The sequence below is a fragment of the Notolepis coatsorum genome, assembly GCF_963971535.1.
Source record: "Notolepis coatsorum genome assembly, chromosome: 3".
In the NCBI taxonomy this organism is placed as follows: domain Eukaryota; kingdom Metazoa; phylum Chordata; class Actinopteri; order Aulopiformes; family Paralepididae; genus Notolepis; species Notolepis coatsorum.
The window spans coordinates 180,140,518-180,164,289 of record NC_140167.1 but is presented as its reverse complement, the minus strand read 5'-3'; the positions used below and the strand labels follow the sequence as shown (position 1 = coordinate 180,164,289).

Genomic DNA, 23,772 nt, shown 5'->3' with positions numbered 1-23,772 from the left:
CAGTCCAATAGTGTTCAGGCCTGTTCGTTAGCCTAAGACCATCCTCGTGGTAGCCGAAGCTACTGATGTCGTGGCATTCTTCCTCCCCCCCCCCCCCCCCCCCTCTCTCGTGATGAGAGGAGAGAAGGTCCTCTGTGTGATCTCAGTCCTACTCGCTCTCGGTCAGATTCTAGTCCTACTCGCTCTTGGTCAGATTCTGGTCTGTCTTACACCCGGAAACACTGTTCGATTTATAGATGTTCGTCGTCGCAACGACGGCCCCGCCTTCTGGTTGTCATGCGACGTGTTGTCATGACAACTGCGTTTAACCTTTACACACACTTCAAAACGTTTCTCTACTGTTGCATTAAAGAGGTCACCCTTCTCCCTCGCTCTGGGCCTCCAGTACACTCTAATCTCAGATGTTCTAATGAGGAATGTCAACAAACATTCTCTCGCTGGCAGTGTGGCTCACAACAATCACCCTGCTCTACTGAACCACCGTCTTCCACCGTCCGCATGCACTTCGACCTCTCTGACCCGGCACCGTTTTATGCTACCATCTTTCCCCAATCTATACATCACATACATTGAAAAACCCTGTTTCTCTCACCGTTCACCATTAGGGACTGATTTGAGAGGATGAATACAGGATTTGAATATTGGCCAAACATTTTGAAATGCATATGGTGCAAGATGAGATTTGTTGATTGAAGGCACAAGTTAAAGAAGCATAGTGGGTCTAATTGTGATGCATATGCCTGTGTATAAGCAGTTTGTTATTAAAATGACAAAAAAAAGGTATTAAACCCAGCTAGGACAGATTCTCTCTGCTACTGATTGGAATTTCCTGTCTCATATTTAGTTTAATTTGTTGCATTGATTTGTTCCATAAATGCAAACCGTTCACCATTAGGGCCTGATTTGAGAGGATGAATACAGCATTTGAATATTGGCCAAACATTTTGATGGTGCAAGATGAGATTTGTTGATTGAAGGCACAAGTCAAAGAAGCATAGTGGGTCTAATTGTGATGCATATGCCTGTGTATAAGCAGTTTGTTATTAAAATGAAAAAAAAAAAAGTATTTTATGGTATCTTATTAGGAGGGGGTCCGCGAATTTCATCAGATGTTTGGGGGTCCCTGGGGGGAAAAAGGTTGGGAACCACTGCTCTAGTCCACATTGCAGCCAACCAGTGGGAGGCATGGTCTAACAACGTTCGAGACAGGGGAGGGTAGAATTGGACAATACGAAATTGGGATGGGAGAAAAAGTTGATCAAAAAGAATAATAATTAATTTTATTTATAAAACGCTTCTTAGGAACCCGAAGTCGCTGACATTAGGCGGGGAAACGGAGAAAAACAAAAGGAACATAAGACCACGAGGGGAAACAACATGATACACAGAAACATACTGTAAAGCCACAGTAACAAAGGTCAGAACAGGTTGGAGGGAGAACAGGTTGGAGGGGGAGGGGGGGGTTAAGGTTGGGGAAGTTTTTTTTATTTTTTTTATCTACTTTTTCCTCCCATTTTCTATATTTTCCTCCCATCCCAATTTTCGTATCATCCAATTCAACCCTCCCCTGTCACGGACGCTGTTTCTTGCCTCCCACAAGCCGGCTGCAATGTGTACTAAGTCATACATAGCACTAGTCCCCTCCGGTACTTGAGGTCAAATCAAATCAAATCAAATTTATTTATAAGGCCCGACAACACACGTTAATGTCCCCATGGGCCGTACAGGTCTTCTTTAAATAAGTAAAGAAGAAAACATAACAATAAGTCAAGAACAGAACAAGAACACCATAAGGTCCAAACATTTTTAGATGAATGCAAAAAAAATTTAAATAAAAAAAAAATTTAAGAATGCAAGCACTCCCAGACATACCCCACGCGAAGGTAAGGAAAAACTCACTAAAACCTAACAATAGGGAAAAAAGCTCCACAGGCAGTGTGGAGGAGAGAAACCTTAGAAGGGCCATTCAAGGGGGGATCTCCCTTCTTAGATGTCTAGTAGTGTTGCAGACTAACAGTTGGTAAGCATGCACTCAAGTGTGTAGTGAAACACAGATGAGTGCATGCAATAGCAACTGAACATTTTGAAAAATTAAAGATAAAGCAAATAGCGATAGCAACTGAACATTTTGAAAGATTAAAGATAGAGCTGATAGCGGATCTATTTGAGGCACAGGGGCGGCGCAAAGAGGGTCACATCCTCCCCGTCTTAGTCACGGGACATTCAACACTCCGGTCATTGCTCAGGGACAGCCGGAGACAGGGAGATAGGGGCGGCGCAGAGAGGGTCGCGAGCTCCCCGACATCATCGCGGGACGTCCGGCACTCCGGTCACCACTACGAGACCTCCGGAGACAGGGGGGCACGCAGATGGGGTCGCAACCTCCCGGCCTTCATCACGGGATGTCCGACACTCCGGTCAGCACTCCAGGACAGCAAGTCATAGGGGGACAGGGAGACGGGACAGGCGTTAGACAGCTCATGTGATTGTAGTGGGCGGACATAGCAATAGATACAAGTGGTAACAGCAGTCGCATCTTTTCACCTGCGCAGCTCGATCTCTCAGTGGCGAGGAGTAACGCGTGGGAGGCTCACGCTGCCCCCGACACTTCCTGATTCTACTGCGCAGGCGCACCAACCGACCTGTAGGAGTCGCTGTCCACAACGCCCGATCCCCACCCATCAGTTTCCCACCCCCTAATACGGGCAATGTGTATTAGTACGGACGACCAGCTAAACTGAAAGCAAATGTGGAGCGCTGGGCTCGAACTGACGAGCCCAGCGTCTCCAGCATTTCGTGGCGAGCGCCTTGCCCACTACGCCACGTAGCCGCCGCTAAGGTTGGGGAAGGTTGAAGGCTAGGGAGAACAGGTAGGTTTTGAGGCGGGATTTGAAGGTGGAGTGTGGGGGAGACATGATTACTCATTGATTTGAGAACATCATATGACAGCGACTGAATTTGTTTTACCTTTCTTCTCGACCAAAGACTGCCTTTGTGTCTTCTACAAGTTACCAAAGGCTGCCTTTGTGTCATCTTCTACAAGTTACCAAAGACTGCCTTTGTGTCATCTTCTACAAGTTACCAAAGACTGCCTTTGTGTCATCTTCTACAAGTTACCAAAGACTGCCTTTGTGTCATCTTCTACAAGTTACCAAACGCTGCTTTTGTGTCATCTTCTACAAGTTACCAAAGACTGCCTTTGTGTCATCTTCTACAAGTTACCAAACGCTGCTTTTGTGTCATCTTCTACAAGTTACCAAACGCTGCCTTTGTGTCATCTTCTACAAGTTACCAAACGCTGCTTTTGTGTCATCTTCTACAAGTTACCAAACACTGCCTTTGTGTCATCTTCTACACGTTACCAAAGGCTGCCTTTGTGTCATCTTCTACAAGTTACCAAACGCTGCCTTTGTGTCATCTTCTACAAGTTACCAAACGCTGCCTTTGTGTCATCTTCTACAAGTTACCAAACGCTGCTTTTGTGTCATCTTCTACAAGTTACCAAAGACTGCCTTTGTGTCATCTTCTACAAGTTACCAAAGGCTGCCTTTGTGTCATCTTCTACAAGTTACCAAACGCTGCCTTTGTGTCATCTTCTACAAGTTACCAAAGACTGCCTTTGTGTCATCTTCTACAAGTTACCAAAGACTGCCTTTGTGTCATCTTCTACAAGTTACCAAAGACTGCCTTTGTGTCATCTTCTACAAGTTACCAAAGACTGCCTTTGTGTCATCTTCTACAAGTTACCAAAGGCTGCCTTTGTGTCATCTTCTACAAGTTACCAAAGGCTGCCTTTGTGTCATCTTCTACAAGTTACCAAAGACTGCCTTTGTGTCATCTTCTACAAGTTACCAAAGACGTTTCCAAATAACGTGCCGTTTCTTCCACCCTCTCAACACCAGTTGAAACTACTGTTTGGGCTTTGGTGGGAGGGGGGGAGGAGCGCACCGCTGTGAAGGAAGGATGCACTGCATTTATGACACAAGAAACATGAGTGCAACACAGCAGCCTGTGTATACAGAAGGTCATAGGCTGTGTATACAGAAGGTCATAGCCTGTGTATACAGACGGTCATAGCCTGTGTATACAGACGGTCATAGCCTGTGTATACAGAAGGTCATAGCCTGTGTATACAGAAGGTCATAGCCTGTGTATACAGAAGGTCATAGCCTGTGTATACAGAAGGTCATAGCCTGTGTATACAGAAGGTCATAGCCTGTATACAGAAGGTCATAGCCTGTGTATACAGAAGGCCATAGCCTGTGTATACAGAAGGTCATAGCCTGTGTATACAGAAGGCCATAGCCTGTGTATACAGAAGGTCATAGCCTGTGTATACAGAAGGCCATAGCCTGTGTATACAGAAGGTCATAGCCTGTGTATACAGAAGGCCATAGCCTGTGTATACAGAAGGCCATAGCCTGTGTATACAGAAGGTCATAGCCTGTGTATACAGAAGGTCATAGCCTGTGTATACAGAAGGCCATAGCCTGTGTATACAGAAGGTCATAGCCTGTGTATACAGAAGGTCATAGCCTGTGTATACAGAAGGCCATAGCCTGTGTATACAGAAGGCCATAGCCTGTGTATACAGAAGGCTGACCGTGTGTTTGCTTGTTCTCGTGCGTGTACTCTCCTCGTACTGCTACTCGTAGACCAGGCTCTCCCTTCTCCTGTATGTCCTATTGCTTGTGTTTTCTTTCAAATGTACTCTTTTGTTATTTACGGACGCTGCTGACTTATTCTGGGTCTCTTGAGAGAACATGTAGGTACTCGTTCACCTGTCGCCTACAACTGATTGCGTTATTCCTCTCCGCAGAGTCCCGGCGTGCTGGCCGCGGTGGACACCACGATACACAAGGCGGTGGGGGATCGCTTCAAGATCTCTGGCTTCCCCACCGTGAAGTACTTTGAGAAGGGCGAGGACAAGTTCACACTTCCCCACCTGCGGAACAAGGACAAGATCATTGAGTTTCTGCACAAGTGAGTGAGGTTCCTCCTCGTACGCTGGTCTGGGCCATCGAGAAGTGGGTCGCGATCAGAAGGTCCCCGGTTTGAATTTCCCCCACCCCTGAGTGTCTGCCTCCCGCACCAACTCCTGCTGAAGTGCATTTGAGCAAGGCACTTACCACCCCAACTGCTCCGTTGGTGCTGCTGGCTGACTAGGAGTAGAAGGCTGTGCTGTTGTACTGGTTGTAGTGTACTGGTTGTAGTGTACTCGGTACTCGAGTTGTGAAAGAAAAACCAGGGGGGATGGTCAGGGTTGCAGATCTCATGACAAGTTTGGGGGGGACGCAGAGTAGGGGGGTCCGGGGGCATCGTCCCCCGGTAGAACATTTGAATGATTTGAATACGCAAATGAAGCTTTTAGGAGTATTTCGAAACTAGAATTACAGAGTGGGAGTAGATGCACTACTCTTGATAGCACATATTATTGGGGGGGACAATTCATATTTTTCTGATGATTAGCTGACACAAATGCTAGCCTGGTTAAAGACATCCAAGTCCTCATGGTTTAGCTAGCTACGTTAGTTAGTTAGTTAGTTAGTTGATGGATAACTTATTACATAATAATATGATATTGTAAGGAAGGGGCAGGACCAGATAAGCTTTGCTTCTTTCTCTCCCTTCTCGAACAAAACCATTGTCTTGAGCTACAGTACGTATGTTGATTATTGCTTCCATAGGAAGATATATTTAATTTTATTTGTTTTTTATTTCATTTTAGTATTTCTTTGTTATTACAAATGTGTGTTTATGGTTGAAAATGTTCGAGATAAATAAAGATCAAATCAAATCTAACTGATGAAGTGATCCCTCTTCTAACAAGAGAGAAAAACGTAGCTTAGCTTTAAACTCAGAGATTCCACCTTTGATAACTAAAGTAATGATCGTGCACTTGACGCCTTTTTAAACATGTCCTTTAGCTTAGATCGCTCTGTCCTCCTGGTCGTTTGGCCATTACGATATTGATGACTGTAACTGGCTGCGCTAAGCCACCGACAGCTGTCACGAGACGTGCACTGACAGTATGGCCAGTACCGCGGGAATCTTTATGAAACATTCTGATATTTTCGCGGGTGTTGTGCAGTGGTCTCGTGCCACTGTCAATCAAGCGATCGACAGTGGCACGAGACGCGCACCGTTTGACAGTGATATGCGCAGCATATTTGCGAGTGCTCTCGTGACTGAGGAGAAGATGGCCCGCGGGAATTGCTATAAACATTCTGATACTTTGGGCGGCTACGTGGCGTAGTGGGCAAGCCGGCTTGTGGGAGGCAAGAAACAGCGTTCGTGACAGGGGAGGGTTGAATTGGATGATACGAAATTGGAATGGGAGAAAATATAGAAAATGGGAGAAAAAGTGGATAAAAAAAAAACATTCTGATACTTTGATGGGAAGGGGGGGATGGCCATTTTAGAAGGGGGATGATATTGACCGTTTTTATTTCAGGGGGGATGCCATCCCCCCTCAACTCGAGTACTGTAACTGGTTATAGTGTACTGGTTGTAGTGTACTGGTTGTAGTGTACTGGTTGTAATGTACTGGTTATAGTGTACTGGTTGTAGTGTACTGGTTGTTGTGTACTGAACCTCCAGGTGTGAGTGTGTGTGACTGTATTAATAATAATAATAATAATTCATTTTATTTGTATAGCGCTTCTCAAGAACCCGAAGTCGCTGACAGTAGGCAGAGAAACGAAACAAAAAAAAGGAACATAAGACCACTGGGGAAACAGGGAAACGGCATGAGATACACAGAACATAAAGCCACAGTAACAAACATTAAAACAGGTGTGAGGGGGGGATTATGGGTAGGGAAGGTTGAAGGGCGAAGGCTAGGGAGAAACAGGTGGGTTTTGAGGCGGGATTTGAAGGTGGAGAGTGTAGGGGAGTCTCTGATGGACTGAGGGAGGGAGTTCCAGAGTCGGAGTGCAGTGCGTGAGAAGGCCCGATCACCAAAGTTTTTAAGTTTGGATGACGGGACAGTGAGGGAAGCAGTGGAGGAGGACCGGAGGGAACGGGTGGGGCGGTAGGGAAGAAGGAGATCAGTCAGGTAGGGGGGGGCCAGGCTATGGAGGGCTTTGAAGGTGAGGAGTAATGTTTTTTTTTTGTATCTACTTTTTTTCTCCCATTTTCTTTTTTTTTCTCTCATCCCAATTTCGTATCGTCCAATTCTACCCTCCCCTGTCTCGAACGCTGTTAGGCCATGCCTCCCACAAGCCGGCTGCAATGTGGACGAAGCCTTGCATCACGTGTCCCCTCCGGTACTCGAGGAAGCAGCCGTCGCATCTTTTCACCTGCACAGCGCGATCTCTCAGCGGCGGGGGTCTGCGTGGGAGGGACACGTCGCCCCCGTCGCTTCCTGATTCTGCTGCGCAGGCGCACCAACCGACCTGTAGGAGTCGCTGTCCACAACGTCCGATCCCCACCCATCAGCTTTCCCACCCCTAACACTGCCAATTGTGTTAGTATGAACGACCAGCCAAGCTGATAGCAATGCGGAGAGCTGGGCTCGAACCCAGCGTCTCCTGCATTGGTGGCGAGCGCCTTGCCCACTACACCACCTAGCCGCCCTAGGAGGAGTAATGTTTTGAAGTTGATGCGTTCCTTGATCGGCTGAGTGCTGACTGTATTGAGTGCGAGTAGCGGGGTGTTCCTGAAAAGGAATTGTGCTCATCAAATATTTCCTGGGTAAACAAATACAAATAAATATATGAATAAATAAATCAATTCTATCTTTCCCATAGCTCCACCAGCATACCTGCTCAGCATTACTTTGTTTTAGAAACGGATTTGACAGCTTCCTCTCTTCCTGACACTGTAGATATTTGAGCATCGTTCTCCTCTCCTAGCCTGCTGGCCCTGCAGCCTTCCTTCACCTCTATGATAAAGTCAGCAATCCGTAAAATCGGTTATCTGTAAAAATCGCTCAGCCCTCATGGCGACCTTACTGACCTCTGAATAGAGCAGATTGACCCTTGAAAGGGTTGGTGTGAGAGGTAATGGACCTATGATTACATCTGTACGGCCAGGGCCATTAAAGGCTCCATAAAGGCCTAGGCAGGGACTCTGGGTTAGACAAGGTCACTTATACAGTCCTATTAAAGTGACGGGAGGACAGGGTGAAACAGGTTGTTAAGACTCGGCATACTGTAGGTGAGAAAGGTTCACATTTTATCATCGCTCTCCTATAGGTTATTGAATAAGTGTATGCCAATTAATGTTTGCTTCCATACTGATATACAGTATACATCAGAAGATAATCACTTTATTGCCAATTTACCCAAGGCAGTTGACATTTACATTTTTGCATGTAGATGGTCGGCATCATAGATGTTACTTAATTACCAGATTGCTAAATTACTACTTAAACTGAATACCTAAAGTAGTTTACCCCTCCTTTTTAGTAGTAGTTTCAGTAGTAATAGTTTATTGTCTGTCTGACCTTTTCTCTTCCTCTCTGCCCCTCCCCTCCCTGTCCAGTCCTCAGGCCCCGCCTCCACCAGAGCAGTCCTGGGAGGACAAGCCCTCTAGCGTCAGCCATCTTGGCTTAGAAGACTTCCGAGAAGCGCTGAAGAAGAAGAAGCATGCTCTGGTCATGTTCTACGCTCCCTGTAAGAACCCCCGTCAAGGGACCATTATTCACACTGCGGCCATTCTGCTCTTATTTCACGCTCGAGATGGAATCCCAACCTGAGCATGACATGAGAGCAAAATGGCTGCCGTGTGAATATGGTCAATACTAAGTGATTTACACATGATTTACAAAGTTGTCCCTAGATGCAGATCTGTGCTCTCTTTTAGAACGTCAATACTACCGGCTAGGGTCAGGACTCGGACTGGGGAAAGATCCTGAGCAGAACCTTAAGGCTTCAAAGAATGGTCCTTGATACCATTCAGTTCCATTCAAGTCTTGATTTTGAATACTTTAGCAAACTAAGAGAGCTGGTTAACAAGTCATTTAAACCAGATATTCTTAACCGTTAAATGGTTCATTATTATTATTATATATAATTTTGTATACATTTTATTGGGTGAATGTGTAAAAGTGTTAAATAAAGACACATGTGATATGAGCGAGGTGTAAACCGTTTCCTGCCTGCTACCAGTGCCAAGAAACAGCTGAGGCAAAAATTTGAGAAGCCTTTTCTCAGAAAGAGAGAGAGTGATCGCTGTGTTTAGCCTATGTTGTGCAGATGTAATCTGGTAACATTAGATGGATTTATATTGTAGTGTTGAGCGAGAATGGGAAAATTCTGCACACGGCAAGACCACAAACAATTCTTGCAAGAAGTCCAGCACTACCTCAGCCCAGCTCTCTTGCACATCATATCCTGGGTTTAATAAGCCAGTGTGTAAGTTAGTGTCGACTGCCAAGCTAGCCATCACAGTGTATATAGTGTAAACCCCACCTAATCTATAGGGAAACTGGGGGAATGACTTAAAGCACTGAGAATATACTTGAGCCTGTTGTAAACTGACATATCATCGTTCCCCCTCCCATTACAACACTCACCATCTGGCCAGAGGTCAGACAGACACACACATACATACATACACACATGCGCACATGGACATAGTAGTGGTCACTCACCCATGCGTCACATGTGCAAGTATACAGACACACACACCGTTCCATCCCAGCCAATGAGGCTTCTTATCGCTGGGTCTGCGGTTGGTGTCTGATGAAGGCAGACGGACTACGCAGCACTTTGACCTTCATCCTGGACAGAACACGGCCCCCGCCGGCCGTGAGGTCATCCTGTCTCCAGAGAGCTGCTCCAGACGTACAGGCTGTTCCTCCGGCCTTTTAGCTGCTCTGATGCAGCATGGAGGATGGGAGAAGCATCACATGAGAACGTTGATGATGTTCTACTCTAGTCTGTTCTCTCAGTAGTATTAGTGGTGGTCTACTCTAATCTGGTCTGAGCAGTGTTGGGACTAACGCGTTACAAAGTAACGCGTTACAGTAACGAAGTTACTTTTGGCGATAACTAGTACTCTAACGCATTACTTTTGAAATTCAGTAACGCTACTTACGTTACTGAATGGTTCGTTAATGCGTTATTTGCGTTATATACGGCGTAGATTGATAGCGAGCGGTAGTGATTATTATTATTATCCTCATATCCTGTCTGGCTGCGGGGAAACGCTATGCTGGGGGCGTGTTTTGTTTACTATTCCTGATCCTGACTGATAATGGCAGCGCCCAGCTACTCGCGTATTTCTCTTTTGTCGAGCGAAAAGAAAATAACGTTTTAGTTATGTCATTTGTGTTTTGGCTCAAAGATACTGGAGTCTAACGTTAACTACCAGGACTCATCCAAATCCACTCGCCACCCGCGTAGAATGATACCAGGCGACACACAGCAAATGGGACGGAAAACTTTTTACAACTACTTGGAGAGAGAATATACAGTACAACATGGAAATGAGATAAAGAAAATGTTTAAGGGGCTGCTGGTCTAACGTTACATCTCGACAGACACTGGTGAGTGCAGTGATGTGAATGTAAATGAATGGAAACTCAAGTTGATCAACGCATTTTGACTATAAATCTGCCAGGGAATCTCATCAATACTAATCAAACAATATAAATATAGTCATTTCATGCACAATTGATATCCTAACTATTCTAACGTTGCAATGCACGATTGATATCTTAAACAACGTTGCAAGACGGTTATAATGAAACGCTCCGGCGACAGATATCAAGGCTGTTCCTCAAGCACTTATTTTCAACCTAGAACCTAAACGTGCATGCGCGCAACCTAAACGTGCAATGCGCGCAACCTAAACGTGCCTGCGCTCAACCTCCCCGAGCAATTAGGCACAGTGCATTTCTTATTAAGTCGGGACATTTGTGTTTGTGTCAGATTTGTATTTGTATCTAGACCACATTGCTTAGCAGAGTTCAGTGATGTGAATGGAAACTGTCAAGTTGATCAACCGATTTTGAGTATCTGTATCTGCATGGGAGCAATTTTCTTCTTCTTCAAGTAACTAAATAGTTACTTTTCACAGTAACGCATTACTTTTGGGTGTAAGTAACTAGTAACGTAACGGAGTTACTTTTGAAATGAGTAACTAGTAAAGTAACTGAGTTACTATTTTTCAGTAACTAGCACAACACTGGTTCTGAGTCGTGGTGGTGGTCTACTTTAGTCTGTGAGACACAACCATCTGGTAGAAATGCCCTGCCTGCTTGGTCATCCTCTTCTTCACTTTGGAAAAAACACTGATCTCTGACCTGCTTCTCGATGTAATCTATTTACTCTGAAGATGGCACATGTAAAAGTTTATTGAATTTGTGGTATTTTAATAGCCAGTGTAAACGTGGTACTTCAGCATGGAATGGCTGTGCAAGGCCTGGTGAAGGCTGGGTCAGTGAGGCAGGGCTAAATGGACATGACTCCTAAGAGGGAAGGGAAACGGGGGAGCAGGAGCGAAGTTTGTGCCCAATAAACGAGGTGGTGTGTGTGCTTGCTCATGCAACAATAAAGACTTAATTTTAACTGTGGGCGTCATCAATCAACGTAATTAGAGTATATAAAGCCATCAGCCTGGGATCATTGTAGTAATGCTGCTAATGAGTTCTGGGAGCAGCAGAGACCCATTTATTTACCCTTTTAGCTCTTCATAAAGATCTGGGAGGGTCTTGTCAGAACAGGCCCTCATTTAACCCTACAGTTAGAGCTGTAAAAGAGGCGATATCAGAGGACATGTTTATGAAGTTATGCATGCGTGGTCGCCACTGATACTCTGCTGTCCAAGCAACCTCTTTCACAAAGAAAGATCAGAAGACCGTTTATTGTTCACTGCATAAGCTAAATATAAAACCGATGTAATGTAGTGGGCAGTCCACTCCCCATAGTATTTTGTGTTTATTGAGATGGTATGAAGGCTGAGGGGCAGGGTGGGAGACACGGGAGAGAAGCTTCTGGCAGGTTTTGATCCCTGGCCAGTAGGGGTACGTGCGGGGAGAGCGTAAAGGAGAGTGCCAGCATAGAGGAGAGTGTAAAGCAGAGTGCCAGTGTTAAAGGAGAATGGCCAGTGTAGAGCATCTTGGAGGTTTCATTTATGATGGCAAGAGATTTATTACCCCTCATAAAACACAAGTGAGCCATCACTAATAGGATAATTCTATAAGGACCAGGCATATTGGCATGGGGGCCCATGTGTGTTTTATGTGAATGTGTGTGCGTAGAGAGAAAGTAGATGATGAATTTTATCGATTTTTATGTGGTTGCACGTGTGTGGCTAATGTCATTCTTTATGATGGTAGCATCTGTATGAAGGTGTAGTCTCAGGCATGAAGCTAGAGGTCATGCTCGAATATAAGGTGTAGTCTCGAGCGTGAAAGGAGAGGTCATGCTGTATAATGTGTTATTCGTTTATTTCAGGTTTAAATATAATTATATATATTGTGTCTCTTTCCAGGGTGTCCTCACTGTAAGAACGCTGTCCCTCACTTCACCACAGCTGCAGACCTCTTCAAAGAGGACCGTAAGGTTGGTATCACTCTCTCTCCCTCTGTCTCCCACACATTGTGTACTCGCAACCTACTTTTCACTCACCTTCTCTCAAACGGACAGTATTAATGTTCAAAATGTCCAACCTCTGACTCCTCTCTATCCCCAGGGTATCTGCAAGGTATTAAAAGTCTTACATTTAATTTGCACAGATATAACATTTTGTGGGGCAGCCTGGCTGTCGGGAGATTAAATATTAAATATATATAAAAGAAAATGATATTGAAGTTGTTGTTTTTTGTGGGGCTACCGGGAGCTTGATGCGTCTGAATCCAGAGCTTGTATGGATTTAAATTGGTGCTATATGTTTATCTTTTTTTTGCTAATATGGTCGTAAAGTTTTGATTAAATTCTGCTCTAAATGGTATTAAAAAGATCTTAAAAATATATCTTAAATTTTACTTGTTGACACCTGCAGATACCCTGATCTCTATTCTAGCTGTCTCTAACCACCTGGCTTAAACCCATCCAATCCCCTATAGATCTACTGTACACTAGGGACTTTTAGAGGTTATTTAAGAGCCACAGAGGAAAACTTCCACCCTCGTCTTTCCTCCTATTCCTTATCCTCCCAGGACCCATCTCTGACGCCCTCTCTCCTGCTCCTCATCTCTCTGTTAATACCCTCTGACATGCAGACCCTCCCTTACCGCACGACTCAAAGAAACACACACACACTGAAGGAATCGAGGCGCGTGTCTAGTGACACTCACACACAGTCACATTTATCATATTAACATCGACATTTAGCGCCAAAAATAAAGACGCCGGTTGTTGCACTGTGATTCCGAAGCAGCATTAAAATGCATGAAGTCGCGGCTGGGTGGCGCAGCGGAGATTGCGCTCGTCACCAATGCAAGATACTCCGGTCTCGAATCCGGGTGTCAGCATTGCCTCCGGCTTGGGCCGGCCGTCATACTGGCTCAATTGGCAGAGTCAGCGGATGGAAGTCGATGGGTGGTAATCTGGACGTTGTGGACAGCGACTCCTACAGGTCGGTTGGGGGACGCCTGCACAGCAGAGACAGGAAATAGCGGGGGTAGTGTGAGCCTCCCACACGTTACACCTCGCCAATGAGAGTCCGCGCTGGCAGGTGAAAAGATGTGACAGGCTGCCTCCTCGTGTACCGGAGGGGACACGTGATGCAAGGCTTCTATCCTCCCTACAACCGACCAGTGGGGGGCATATGCGAGCAACGTTCAAGACAGGGGAGGGGAGAATTGGAAACACGAAATTGGGATGGGAGAAAAATTGAAAATAAGGATAAAAAGTGGATAGAAATTTTTTTTTAAATGCATGAAGTCCACTGCACATACAGTAATTGTTTCCAATGGCTCTCGGGCAATTTGGCACACTCACTTGTTTGGACATTTCTAAATCAATCTCAGCTGGTGTGATATTGAGATGTTTACTCGGGAACCTTTTGCGAGGCACGTTGGCACCACATCAAGAAAACGAGTAATGCTCACGCTTAGATTGGCTCCGTTGCGTACGGCATGTCTCAATGGTGGATCTCGCTACATGCTGACGAAGAAGCAGACTCCAACCCCATCTCTTACTCAGAGGATTAGCATTGTCCTCGAGTTATTGACGACCTCAATAACAACTCTAGGATCCTGTTGATGCAGTTCAAACCTGCTCACGCCCCCCCCTCCCCCCACTATTGCTCCCAGAGAAATAAAACATTGAACTACGCCAAGTCCGCCTCACCAGTGAAATGTACGGGTTCCACAATATAACTTTGACCTATTCTCTCATCTGTCAGCCGCATTCACATTCTGAGGGAGGGAGGAGGGCACGGTGTGCAGACTAGAGCCTCTAGTGGTTCAGGTTATCCATGCAAGCCGGCAGGCAGAACATCAAACAAGCAGGCTATATAAACAGAAGTTAGACACGTCCCTAGCCTCCCCTCTTAATCTGCCCTTTCATGCTCCTCTCAACCCGTTCTTCCAGAGGTCAGTAGAGAGGTGTTTGAACAGGACTCAAAACGAGAGCCGAGCATGGATTTACTGGTCACATCCCGGTGCATTGAGCTAGGCCCGGTGTGGATCACAGTCTATTAGCCGGCTTCGCCTCGTTTACCATAGACAAACTTAACCGTTAGCTCTGGCTTTGAAGACGGCCCAATTAAAAGCCCAGGTTCTGTGTTGTATTACTACAGCGGGTACGCCGCGTGCATGGTGCCCAGGTTCTGTGTTGTATTACTACAGCGGGTGAGCCGCATGCATGGTTTGTTGCAGAGCTGTGTTTCGCCCTCTCCCTGATTGAAGTGACTGTCTGCTAATAAGGAGGGGCTAGCTGGGGCAACTTCTTTTCAAACTAGTTGTAATGAGAACACGGCTCTGCAACAGAGAAGTTGGTTCTTTTCTGAGGGTTTTCCTAATGGCCTCATTATACAATGTTAATTATCTGGGTTTCACGGCTAGTAATGAGCTCCTCAGGTAGATGGCCTGCTTATCTCCCCTGGAAGAAGGATATAAGCGCACCAGCTATCGATGCACTGAACCAATTGAAACTGAACTGAGTTCAGTTTGTATTCCCTTCTCCCTGGTGTTTACATCCACCATCGGTTGCTAGGAGCATTGTTTCGGAAGGTAATTTTCTAGCAGGAATAATTAGTATGGGATCGACGAAGTAGGTCTGCACTGTGGGTAATTCAGACTTAGTCCAGGCTCATTCATAACGTGCGGTTCCTCTCAAATCTTGAGCGTTGGAGTTATGATCAATGAGATGTTGTGTGGTCCTCCGTCATCTCAAGGGGGATCAATAGCCCAATCCCCTATGACTTCATTTTCTGCTGTCAGTTCACCACAACTGTGATTGATCAGGCAGAGACGAGCGGGGTGGAGTGTGTGGCTCGCGTGCGTCACTCTGGTAGCTGCTGTTAGAAAGATGCCTCTCAAACAAAGGCCTGCTAAAAAGTTACCTCTCAAACAAAGACCTAGTCAAAAGTTACCTCTCAAACAATGACCTGGTCAAAAGTTACCTCTCAAATAAAGACCTGGTCAAAAGTTACCTCTCAAACAAAGACCTGGTCAAAAGTTACCTCTCAAACAAAGACCTGGTAGAAAGATACCTCTCAAACAAAGACCTGGTAGAAAGATACCTCTCAAACAAAGGCCTAACAAAAGTTCAGGGAAATTCACATTCCTAATAGTGTTTTTTGGTACATTCAGCTACCATAAGGTTCAAAGTACATAAAGAATAGTGTTGTTTACCCTGTGATGTCAGATTCATATTTTTTTTTATTGTGGACATTAATGAAAGCATGTTGGCAGGGGAGCACTTGGAGATCTACCATAAAACACCTAACAGACAAACAAACTGTAGAATGAGATATTTGTAGGCAATAGCTACTGATCTGTGGCAATAGCTACATAGCTACAATACTGTGGCATTATGTATTGACGGAGTTAATATTGAAAGAGTATCTGAGTTAACATTTTTGGGTGTTATGTTGGATGAGAAATTGACATGGAAGCCACATATAATGTACATAAAAAATAAGGTAGCCAAGAGTGTTTTTGTTTTGAACAAGGCAAAGAATGTGCTTGATTATAATTCTATGCGAATATTATATTGTTCACTCATCCTACCATATTTGAGTTACTGTGTGGAAGTGTGGGGTAACACGTATGAAAGCAACATAAAGCCATTATTTATATTACAGAAGAGAGCAGTAAGAATAGTTCACAATGTAGATTCAAGAGAACATACCAACGAATTATTTATTAAATCCAGACTATTGAAACTTAAAGAGTTAGCTGAAATACAGACTTTATTAGTTTTGTTTAGAGCAAAATGCAGAGTATTACCAGCAAATATACAGAGGTTGTTCGTTCCCTGTCCAGATGACAGCAGAAGGAAATAAAATTTTAAACACCAATTTGCACGAACAACCTTAAAACAAAGGTGCACCTCAGTTATAGGTATCAAACTATGGAACTCCTTGCAGAACGAAAAGAGTTCCAATAATATATTTCACTTCAAAAGGTTGTGCAAAGAAAAGATACATAGACAGTATAGCACAGTTTAGTATAATATTGCAGTTTAGCGTGTCAGGATGACGTAGCATAGAGTTGTAGTGTAGGCCAGTATGAGTATAGTAATATAGTATATAGCAGCGTAACATAGAATAATAATATATTAAAATATTGTATAATACTGTACCAATATGGTGTAGAATAAATAGTATGATTTAGTTATATTATAATAAAATAGAAATTAGATAGTATATAGAAGTATAATACATTATATAAGTGTGTGTGTGTGTGTGTGTGTGGGTGTGTGTGTGTGTAAATGAATGAACCTAAATATGTAGTTTGACTGATAGATAGACAAAATGGGTTTATTTATGTTGATTTAATTTGGTTGTGTTGATGTTACATTTTTAATTTAATTTTTTGCAAAATGGGTATATTCTGTTTGGTTTTACACAATATGTCTATCGGTGTGTTGTGTGTGTGTAGGGGCAGGTATATATACGATTTTTTCTTCTTCCTGTTCCTTTCGGCCATGGTATTTTTGGTGAATTATATGAATATGTACTGTTGGACTGTGGTAATTCCATGTACGAATAAATAAATGATGATGAAATGATGATGATGATCTCCAGAAGACTCCAGAAGAATTATGGGCTGGATGTGTTCCTAGATGTGCTGAGGCAGACACACTCCACATGTACAACAAGGAATTGATCTAGCCACATATCAGCGCTAATGCCGATTCTCTGCACTCGTGTTTGTATTCATTGAGAGGGAGAGGGGTGTGGGTCATAATTACATTACATTGTCAATTCATGACCGGAGATTGCTTGTCGTCATGTCAGATTTGTAACATAAAATGGCCTCGCAACATCAATCTGCTTTTTTCTTCATGTGTAGGAGTGGTTGTTGCTTTTTCTTTACGACCCACTCCAAATTGTCTCGAGGAATGCGTTAGTCATTGTTTGCAACCTGGAGAGATAAATTGGCAGGTTGAATTAGGAAGATCGGAATGTGTAGAAAGTGAAAAACGGCTTGCTCAGAGCCAGAGCAGGTGGGTGTCTGTAAGCACTTCTCGCAAGTGTCCATTTTACTGCTGAGAAATATTGAATTATCTTATTATCCATTGTAAGATATGCTTGGTCTTGGTGTATGTGTAAATGGCTGCATTTATAATAGCGTTTTTATCCAAAGCGCTTTACAATTTGTTCCTCACATTTTACCCATTCACTCACACATTCACACACAGACGGCAGAGGCAACCATGCAAGGTGCCAACCTGCTCATCGGGAGCAGTTATGGGTTAAGTGTAGGGATGTTCGATATTGGCTTTTTTACCGATACCGATATACCGATATTGTCCAACTCTTAATTTCCGATACCGATATCAACCGAAATCAACCGATACCGATATATGCAGCGTTTCCCCCCCCCCCAAAAATGGAATAATTTCAGATAATTAACATTACATATCTCTTGTTGTGGAATTAACACAACATTATGCATACTTTTGACAATAAATAAAATCAGAATTTGTTTTTACTTGCTTGCCTATTATAGAAATGTAAAAAATATATATACATTTGTTTTGAAAACCGATACCGATATTTTCCGATATCACATTTTAATGCCGATATCGGCCGATAATATCGGTAGGCCGATAATATCGGACATCTCTAGTTAAGTGTCTTGCTCAAGGACACTTCGACACGCTGCCTGGGAGGAGTGGGAATCGAACCAGGAACCTCTGGATTACCAGACGACTGCTCTACCTACCGAGCCACTGTCCAGTATCCAACGGGTCATTGAAACGATACTGAGGCGACACTTTTGTCTGTAAACATTTCTACATGTATTCCCAATTTATATGGATACTTGTCCAGGTTCTTTGGTCACATGTCGCATCTCTAGCCAATTCTAGTAAACTCCAAATGTTGAATGCACACCAACTTCCCGTCAGATCCCATCCCTTCAGATTGGTATTCTAGCATGCAAGATACAGTAGGTGTATCAATGAGGAGAACTACAGTATGTTCTACTATACGTTATATCTCGGTATGTGTCTTTTCTTCTCAGATTGCGTACGCTGCTGTGGACTGTACCAGGGGACAGAACCATGATCTTTGTAAACAGGAAGCGGTTGAGGGCTACCCGACCTTCATCTACTACAACTATGGCAAGTTTGCTGAAAAATACAATGGAGACAGAGGGGTAAGTTCTAAGCTTGTTGTTAAGTCCCAGTTGACATGCGGATTTGCATGGCTTGTTGTAGAGTAATACAGTAACTTGGTGAAAATATATCACTTGGTGGTTTACACAAGGGTGAATTACCTACGGCTAGTGACCTTCAAACTACTTTCAAGTCTCAATAAGTATGTTACACCCCAGTGGTGTAGTCTATGGCATACGTAGGTATATGGCATATACCCACTGAGAAAGCTCCAGGAATTCTGTATACCCACTGAATGGGTTATCTAGGGATAACTTCATGGTAAATGGCTGCATTTATATACTGTAGCGCTTTTATCCAACGCACTTTACAATTTCCCCACATTTTACCCATTCACTCACACATTCACACACCGAAGGCGGACGCAACCATGCAAGGTGCCAACCTGCTCATCAGGAGCAATTAGGGGTTAAGTGTCTTGCTCAAGGACACTTCGACACGCTGCCCGGGAGGAGCTGGAATCGAACCGGGAACCTCCAGATTACCAGACGACTACTCTACCTCCCGAGCCACTTCACTTCCTTACTTACTTCCTCCTTACTTACTATCTTCCTCTGCCATGTTCCAATCATAGGCTACTTACTTTTCAATTGCAAAAGCTTCAAGGACAGAACTATCGGCCAAGCACCCTCAGGCCTTAATTAGCTTTACATAATGCAAATTATGACAGGAGGACTGTTTCAATTGCATCGGTCATGAGAGGGTTAAATCTTCCATAAGCAAGTTGTTAGTTTCTAGACGGTCATTAATTCCCAGAGGCAACAGTAGCTCTGTAGCGTTGCAAGTTTTTAAGAAGATAAGAGACTCATCTATTAATCCCCATAGGGAAATTCAGATGTAAAAAAAGTGAAGAGAATGAAGCACCGGAGAGGTACAGAATCCAAACAAGTTAGGATTATAAGAATACAAATATAATACAATAAAGATGAAGTAATCGAGTTAGGATAATACGAATACAAATATAATACAATACAGATGAAGTAATCAAGTTAGGATAATACGAATACAAATATAATACAATAAAGATTAAGAAATCAAGTTAGGATAATAAGAATACAAATATAATACAATAAAGATGAAGTAACAACGTTAGGATAATAGAATACAAATATAATACAATAAAGATAAAGTAAACAAGCTAGGATAATAAGAATGAAAAGTATAATATATGTATATATATTTTACAGTATATAGTATATTACCGGTAGTATAGTAGTAGTGTCTAGTGGTGCTTATGGGGTGTCTCCAGGACCTTGATCGGGAGCCAGTGGATGGAGTGGACGACAGGAGTGATGTGTTTACGGGACCGGGTGTTAGTGAGGAGGCGGGCGGCTGAGTGTGAATGGCGTTTAGTAAGGTCAACTGAGATCAGCTAAATCACACACCGTATACACTTACAAACACTAAACGAGAGAAAGGAGCAGACTCTGGTAATGGTGAGAAGTCATTAGACTGGTATGGTCCTTTTTTTATTTTTATTATGGACAAAATCAATAATTGTACTCTGGTTCACACGCTTCATATATTGAAAATGTAAATAAAGAAACACTGACCGTCCTCTCTCCTCTCCCTCTCTCCAGGAGGGGGGCTTCATAGGTTTCATGCGCAGCCTGAGGGGGCGGGACCAGGAGAAGGTCGGCAAGAGGAAGGAGGAGCTATAAGGATGAGCGAAATAGGGGCCGAGCTTGTCGTTGCACTGTGACCCTTGACCCTGGCAGGGGCCCTATTAGCACTGACGTGGGAGACTTGATGACTTCAGCGAAAGGCAATTTTTTTTTACATTGTGGTGATCATGTTTATAATAATACCAATGGAGCACCTACAGTCAGACTGACCACTTCAGATGTATTTTTTCATGGATATTTTGATGGAACAAACAAAACAGATGATGATTTTTGCCCATATACTGTGACTGCATTATGTGAAAAGCTACACCCTATACTGTATCTATGCAATACTGGCCCCTGCTCAGCCCTGGAGGGTCTGCGCTGTATAACACACTGCAGGGGGTCTTGTTACAGTCCTTATCAACCCCGCTGTCTCTAGAAGAGGAATATGCTGATAATAGGTATATGTTCCAATATTTTTGTACAGAAGTGTTAGAAGCCTGGAACCATCCAGAATATTGCCTTTGTTCACTCGCTAAACAATGGGGGAAAACAGCGCTATCCAGGTCAAAGCCACATTTAGTAAATGTGCACTGCTACTATAGGCGATGCGTCCAAAAGTATTGTTATTTCTCACTGATCTTTTTTTGCATTGTGATATGGCTATAAAAAAATATATAATAATAATAACGCATAGCCCGTTCCACTTGTACAAGGTGGAATAAAGTAAAAAGAGGGAATATTTTGTATGGTTCCAGGCTACCATTCCTAATCTTGCTTTTTGAAAGAAATTATGATTTTTGCATCGCTCAAAACTGTGGCCTTAAAATGTTTATCAAAAACGATTACTCATTACTCAAGAAAACAACATAGTGCTTCTCCAGTTCTCCTCAATCGTGGACTAGAGCAAGTCATGAGAGATGGAGAAAAGAAATCATCAAATAAGAACAAAAAGAAAATGCCAAAAATAAATGTTTGAATTGCTGTTATTTACATGTTCCATACATGATCGTTCCCAAGGTATGTACTGTACATGCTTAGTTGTCAGTTCTCTATTCGGAGAAGGATTCCATTTATCTTCCAGCTAACGTACGTAAGGGATAATGTATAGCTACGAGGTCATTGTCGCAAAATAATTGACCGACACAGAGTTTAAAATACCGAGCCGCCTCGGCGAGGTGTTTTAAACGTCAGTGAAGGTCAATTATTTTGCGACAATGATCGAGTATAGCTATACATTATCCCGCTTATTACATGGCTAACTTACTAACAATATACCTAATTCATTTTACATCGACTCGCAACACTGGTTCTGGCTGCGTTCTGGCTCCGCCCCCTGTCATCGCCGGCAGCAGAACACCGGCAGTGTCTAATTGCACTGAAACAGTGTGTGTCAGTGGGCTTGATTGCGAACAGCTGCGCACAGCGGTCATTATTGTCCCACAGCGGTCATTATTGTCTGATAATGACTGCTGTCGGGGGGCTATTGACCAATCACAAGCAAGCATTTCGGCGAATGTGAAAACGCCATGTAATAAGCGTCGTTATTTGGGCCAAATAAAAGCATGGGAAGAGAGGAACCATATGGAGGACAAGTGCTGCATGCTGGTGATATACAGTATCCATATACTGTAGACATAGATTTCCCCTCCATCACAAATGATGTAATGTGTTTTACGACAGTGTCCCCGCCCACCTCTCTACCGTCAGTCTGTGTAAATGTATCTTGTTCTTGGGGGGGGGGGGGGTATTCAGACATCTGGCTTTACTTAGGAGATCCAGGATATTGATTTCAATCAACCTGGCCTGTCTTACGTGTGCATGCATTTCTACCGCCAACTGAACAAAGCCAGGGAGCCAAGAGCATCATTTCCCCTCTGCTCTGAAAGGCATAAAGCTAGGGACGTGCTGATGACTCCTGCCAGTATCTGCTGCCCTGGCCTGGGCTCGCTCGAACGGGCTCAGGTGGACTGAGCAGTGTTCTCCCATGCATCCCAGCTTATCCAACGGATGACTTGGCAGTAAACAGGAGCGAGAAAGTCGATGAAGTCCCCATACGTCGTCCCCCCCTCTCCCTTTCCCGCCGAGCCTGGTGCCATCATACGATACGGGGGGTCCATTGTCATCTCCTTCGTGGCGACTTTCATGCCGCGTGTTTTCAACTTCCCGGTTTTAAGCCGCTATAAATATTTAAAGGCTTATCTGTAGCTGAACTTGTGTTTTATTATTCAAGACTTTTGTTCCTTTTCATTATGAATAAGGTTCTCAGGGATAGCGAAACACAATTAAAGGGAACTTGTTTGTCATTTGCATTCCAGTTGGATGTTTCTGAGTGTGTAGGTCACCAAATTAAGAAATTGTTTACATTTGTATCCCAAGAAATTTAACAAAATGTATAAATGAATAGAACGGTCCACTTTACAGTTTTTGTGCAGGAGTCACGGCAAGAAGTATTGCATAAGACACGCCGAGCCGGTTAAGATTAATGAATTGTTGTAAAATGGGCTCATTTCAAGAAAAGAAAAAATTAATGGCACCAAACCAGCCATAATGTTTTGTGTTCTGTTCAGTGTGACTTTCACCGTTTCACGGTATGCAAAGGCAGGACGTTCTGCGACAGTTGGGAGAATGCTTTACAAAGTTAGGTGTCGACGTAATGCTGTAGCTAGGTGTTTAGTTTCCTCTCGTGAGGAAACCATTATTACCTTTGTTTACTCTTAATCAGTTTTTCTTTATGGGCCTCCACAGTGCTATAAAATGTTAGATTAGCGTATATAGACCACCTCTGTCTTATATCCCAAAGGTCTCCATATCGTGTGGGAATTGTCACACTTATGCCAAGAAGTCATTGTTGCCTTTTGTTCATTTTGTTTTTGTGCCCAGCCATATTGCTCCTTACAATAAGGACCTTGCGAGAACTACAAGTAGAAATTAATAAAGTCCTACATTTCCAAAGCTTTGTCAGTCGTGGCATTTGTTGTTTTTTAAAGATATACTAAAGAGGAATCTTTCAACCTGCTGTCCAGAGGACTACTGACATCAGATGTTAAGCCGATAACGGACTAAAACATATACATTATTTTGGAATATTCATATCTTCCCACTCAGGGGGCGAAATTAAAGCCCGCCGCCCGCCAGGGGCGCTCAGTAACGGTATCTAGCTGGCTAGCTACTGATATCAACAAATGCTCCAGCAATAGTCGACTTGAGTGCATAATACCTCCGTTCCCTCGTTAGCTAGCTCACGTTAGATCTATATGTCCCAGTAAACTCAATTGTCTTAACGTTACCTAGCGGGCTAGCAGTAGCTACAGATAGCTCCTGATATCAATGTCTTATAACATTGATTCAATGCGTATTGTAGCTGAGGGCTTTATGAATGTGATTTGACCAAAGAACCCTAACATTATACCAAT

The 23,772-nt window shown here is 43.6% G+C and overlaps 1 protein-coding gene across 1 annotated transcript in view; it reads left to right on the top strand.

Moving 5' to 3' along the window:
• The window catches only part of pdia5 (protein disulfide isomerase family A, member 5), a 182,063-nt gene extending 158,758 nt beyond the window's left edge, over positions 1–23,305 (top strand). The window contains exons 13-17 of the mRNA XM_084309735.1: positions 4,820–4,983; positions 8,488–8,618; positions 12,445–12,515; positions 18,596–18,730; positions 20,330–23,305. Coding sequence (XP_084165861.1) covers positions 4,820–4,983; positions 8,488–8,618; positions 12,445–12,515; positions 18,596–18,730; positions 20,330–20,410 — 582 coding nt within the window. The 3' untranslated portion in view covers positions 20,411–23,305. The remainder of the gene's footprint in view (positions 1–4,819; positions 4,984–8,487; positions 8,619–12,444; positions 12,516–18,595; positions 18,731–20,329) is intronic.
• Positions 23,306–23,772: the final 467 nt, after the last annotated feature.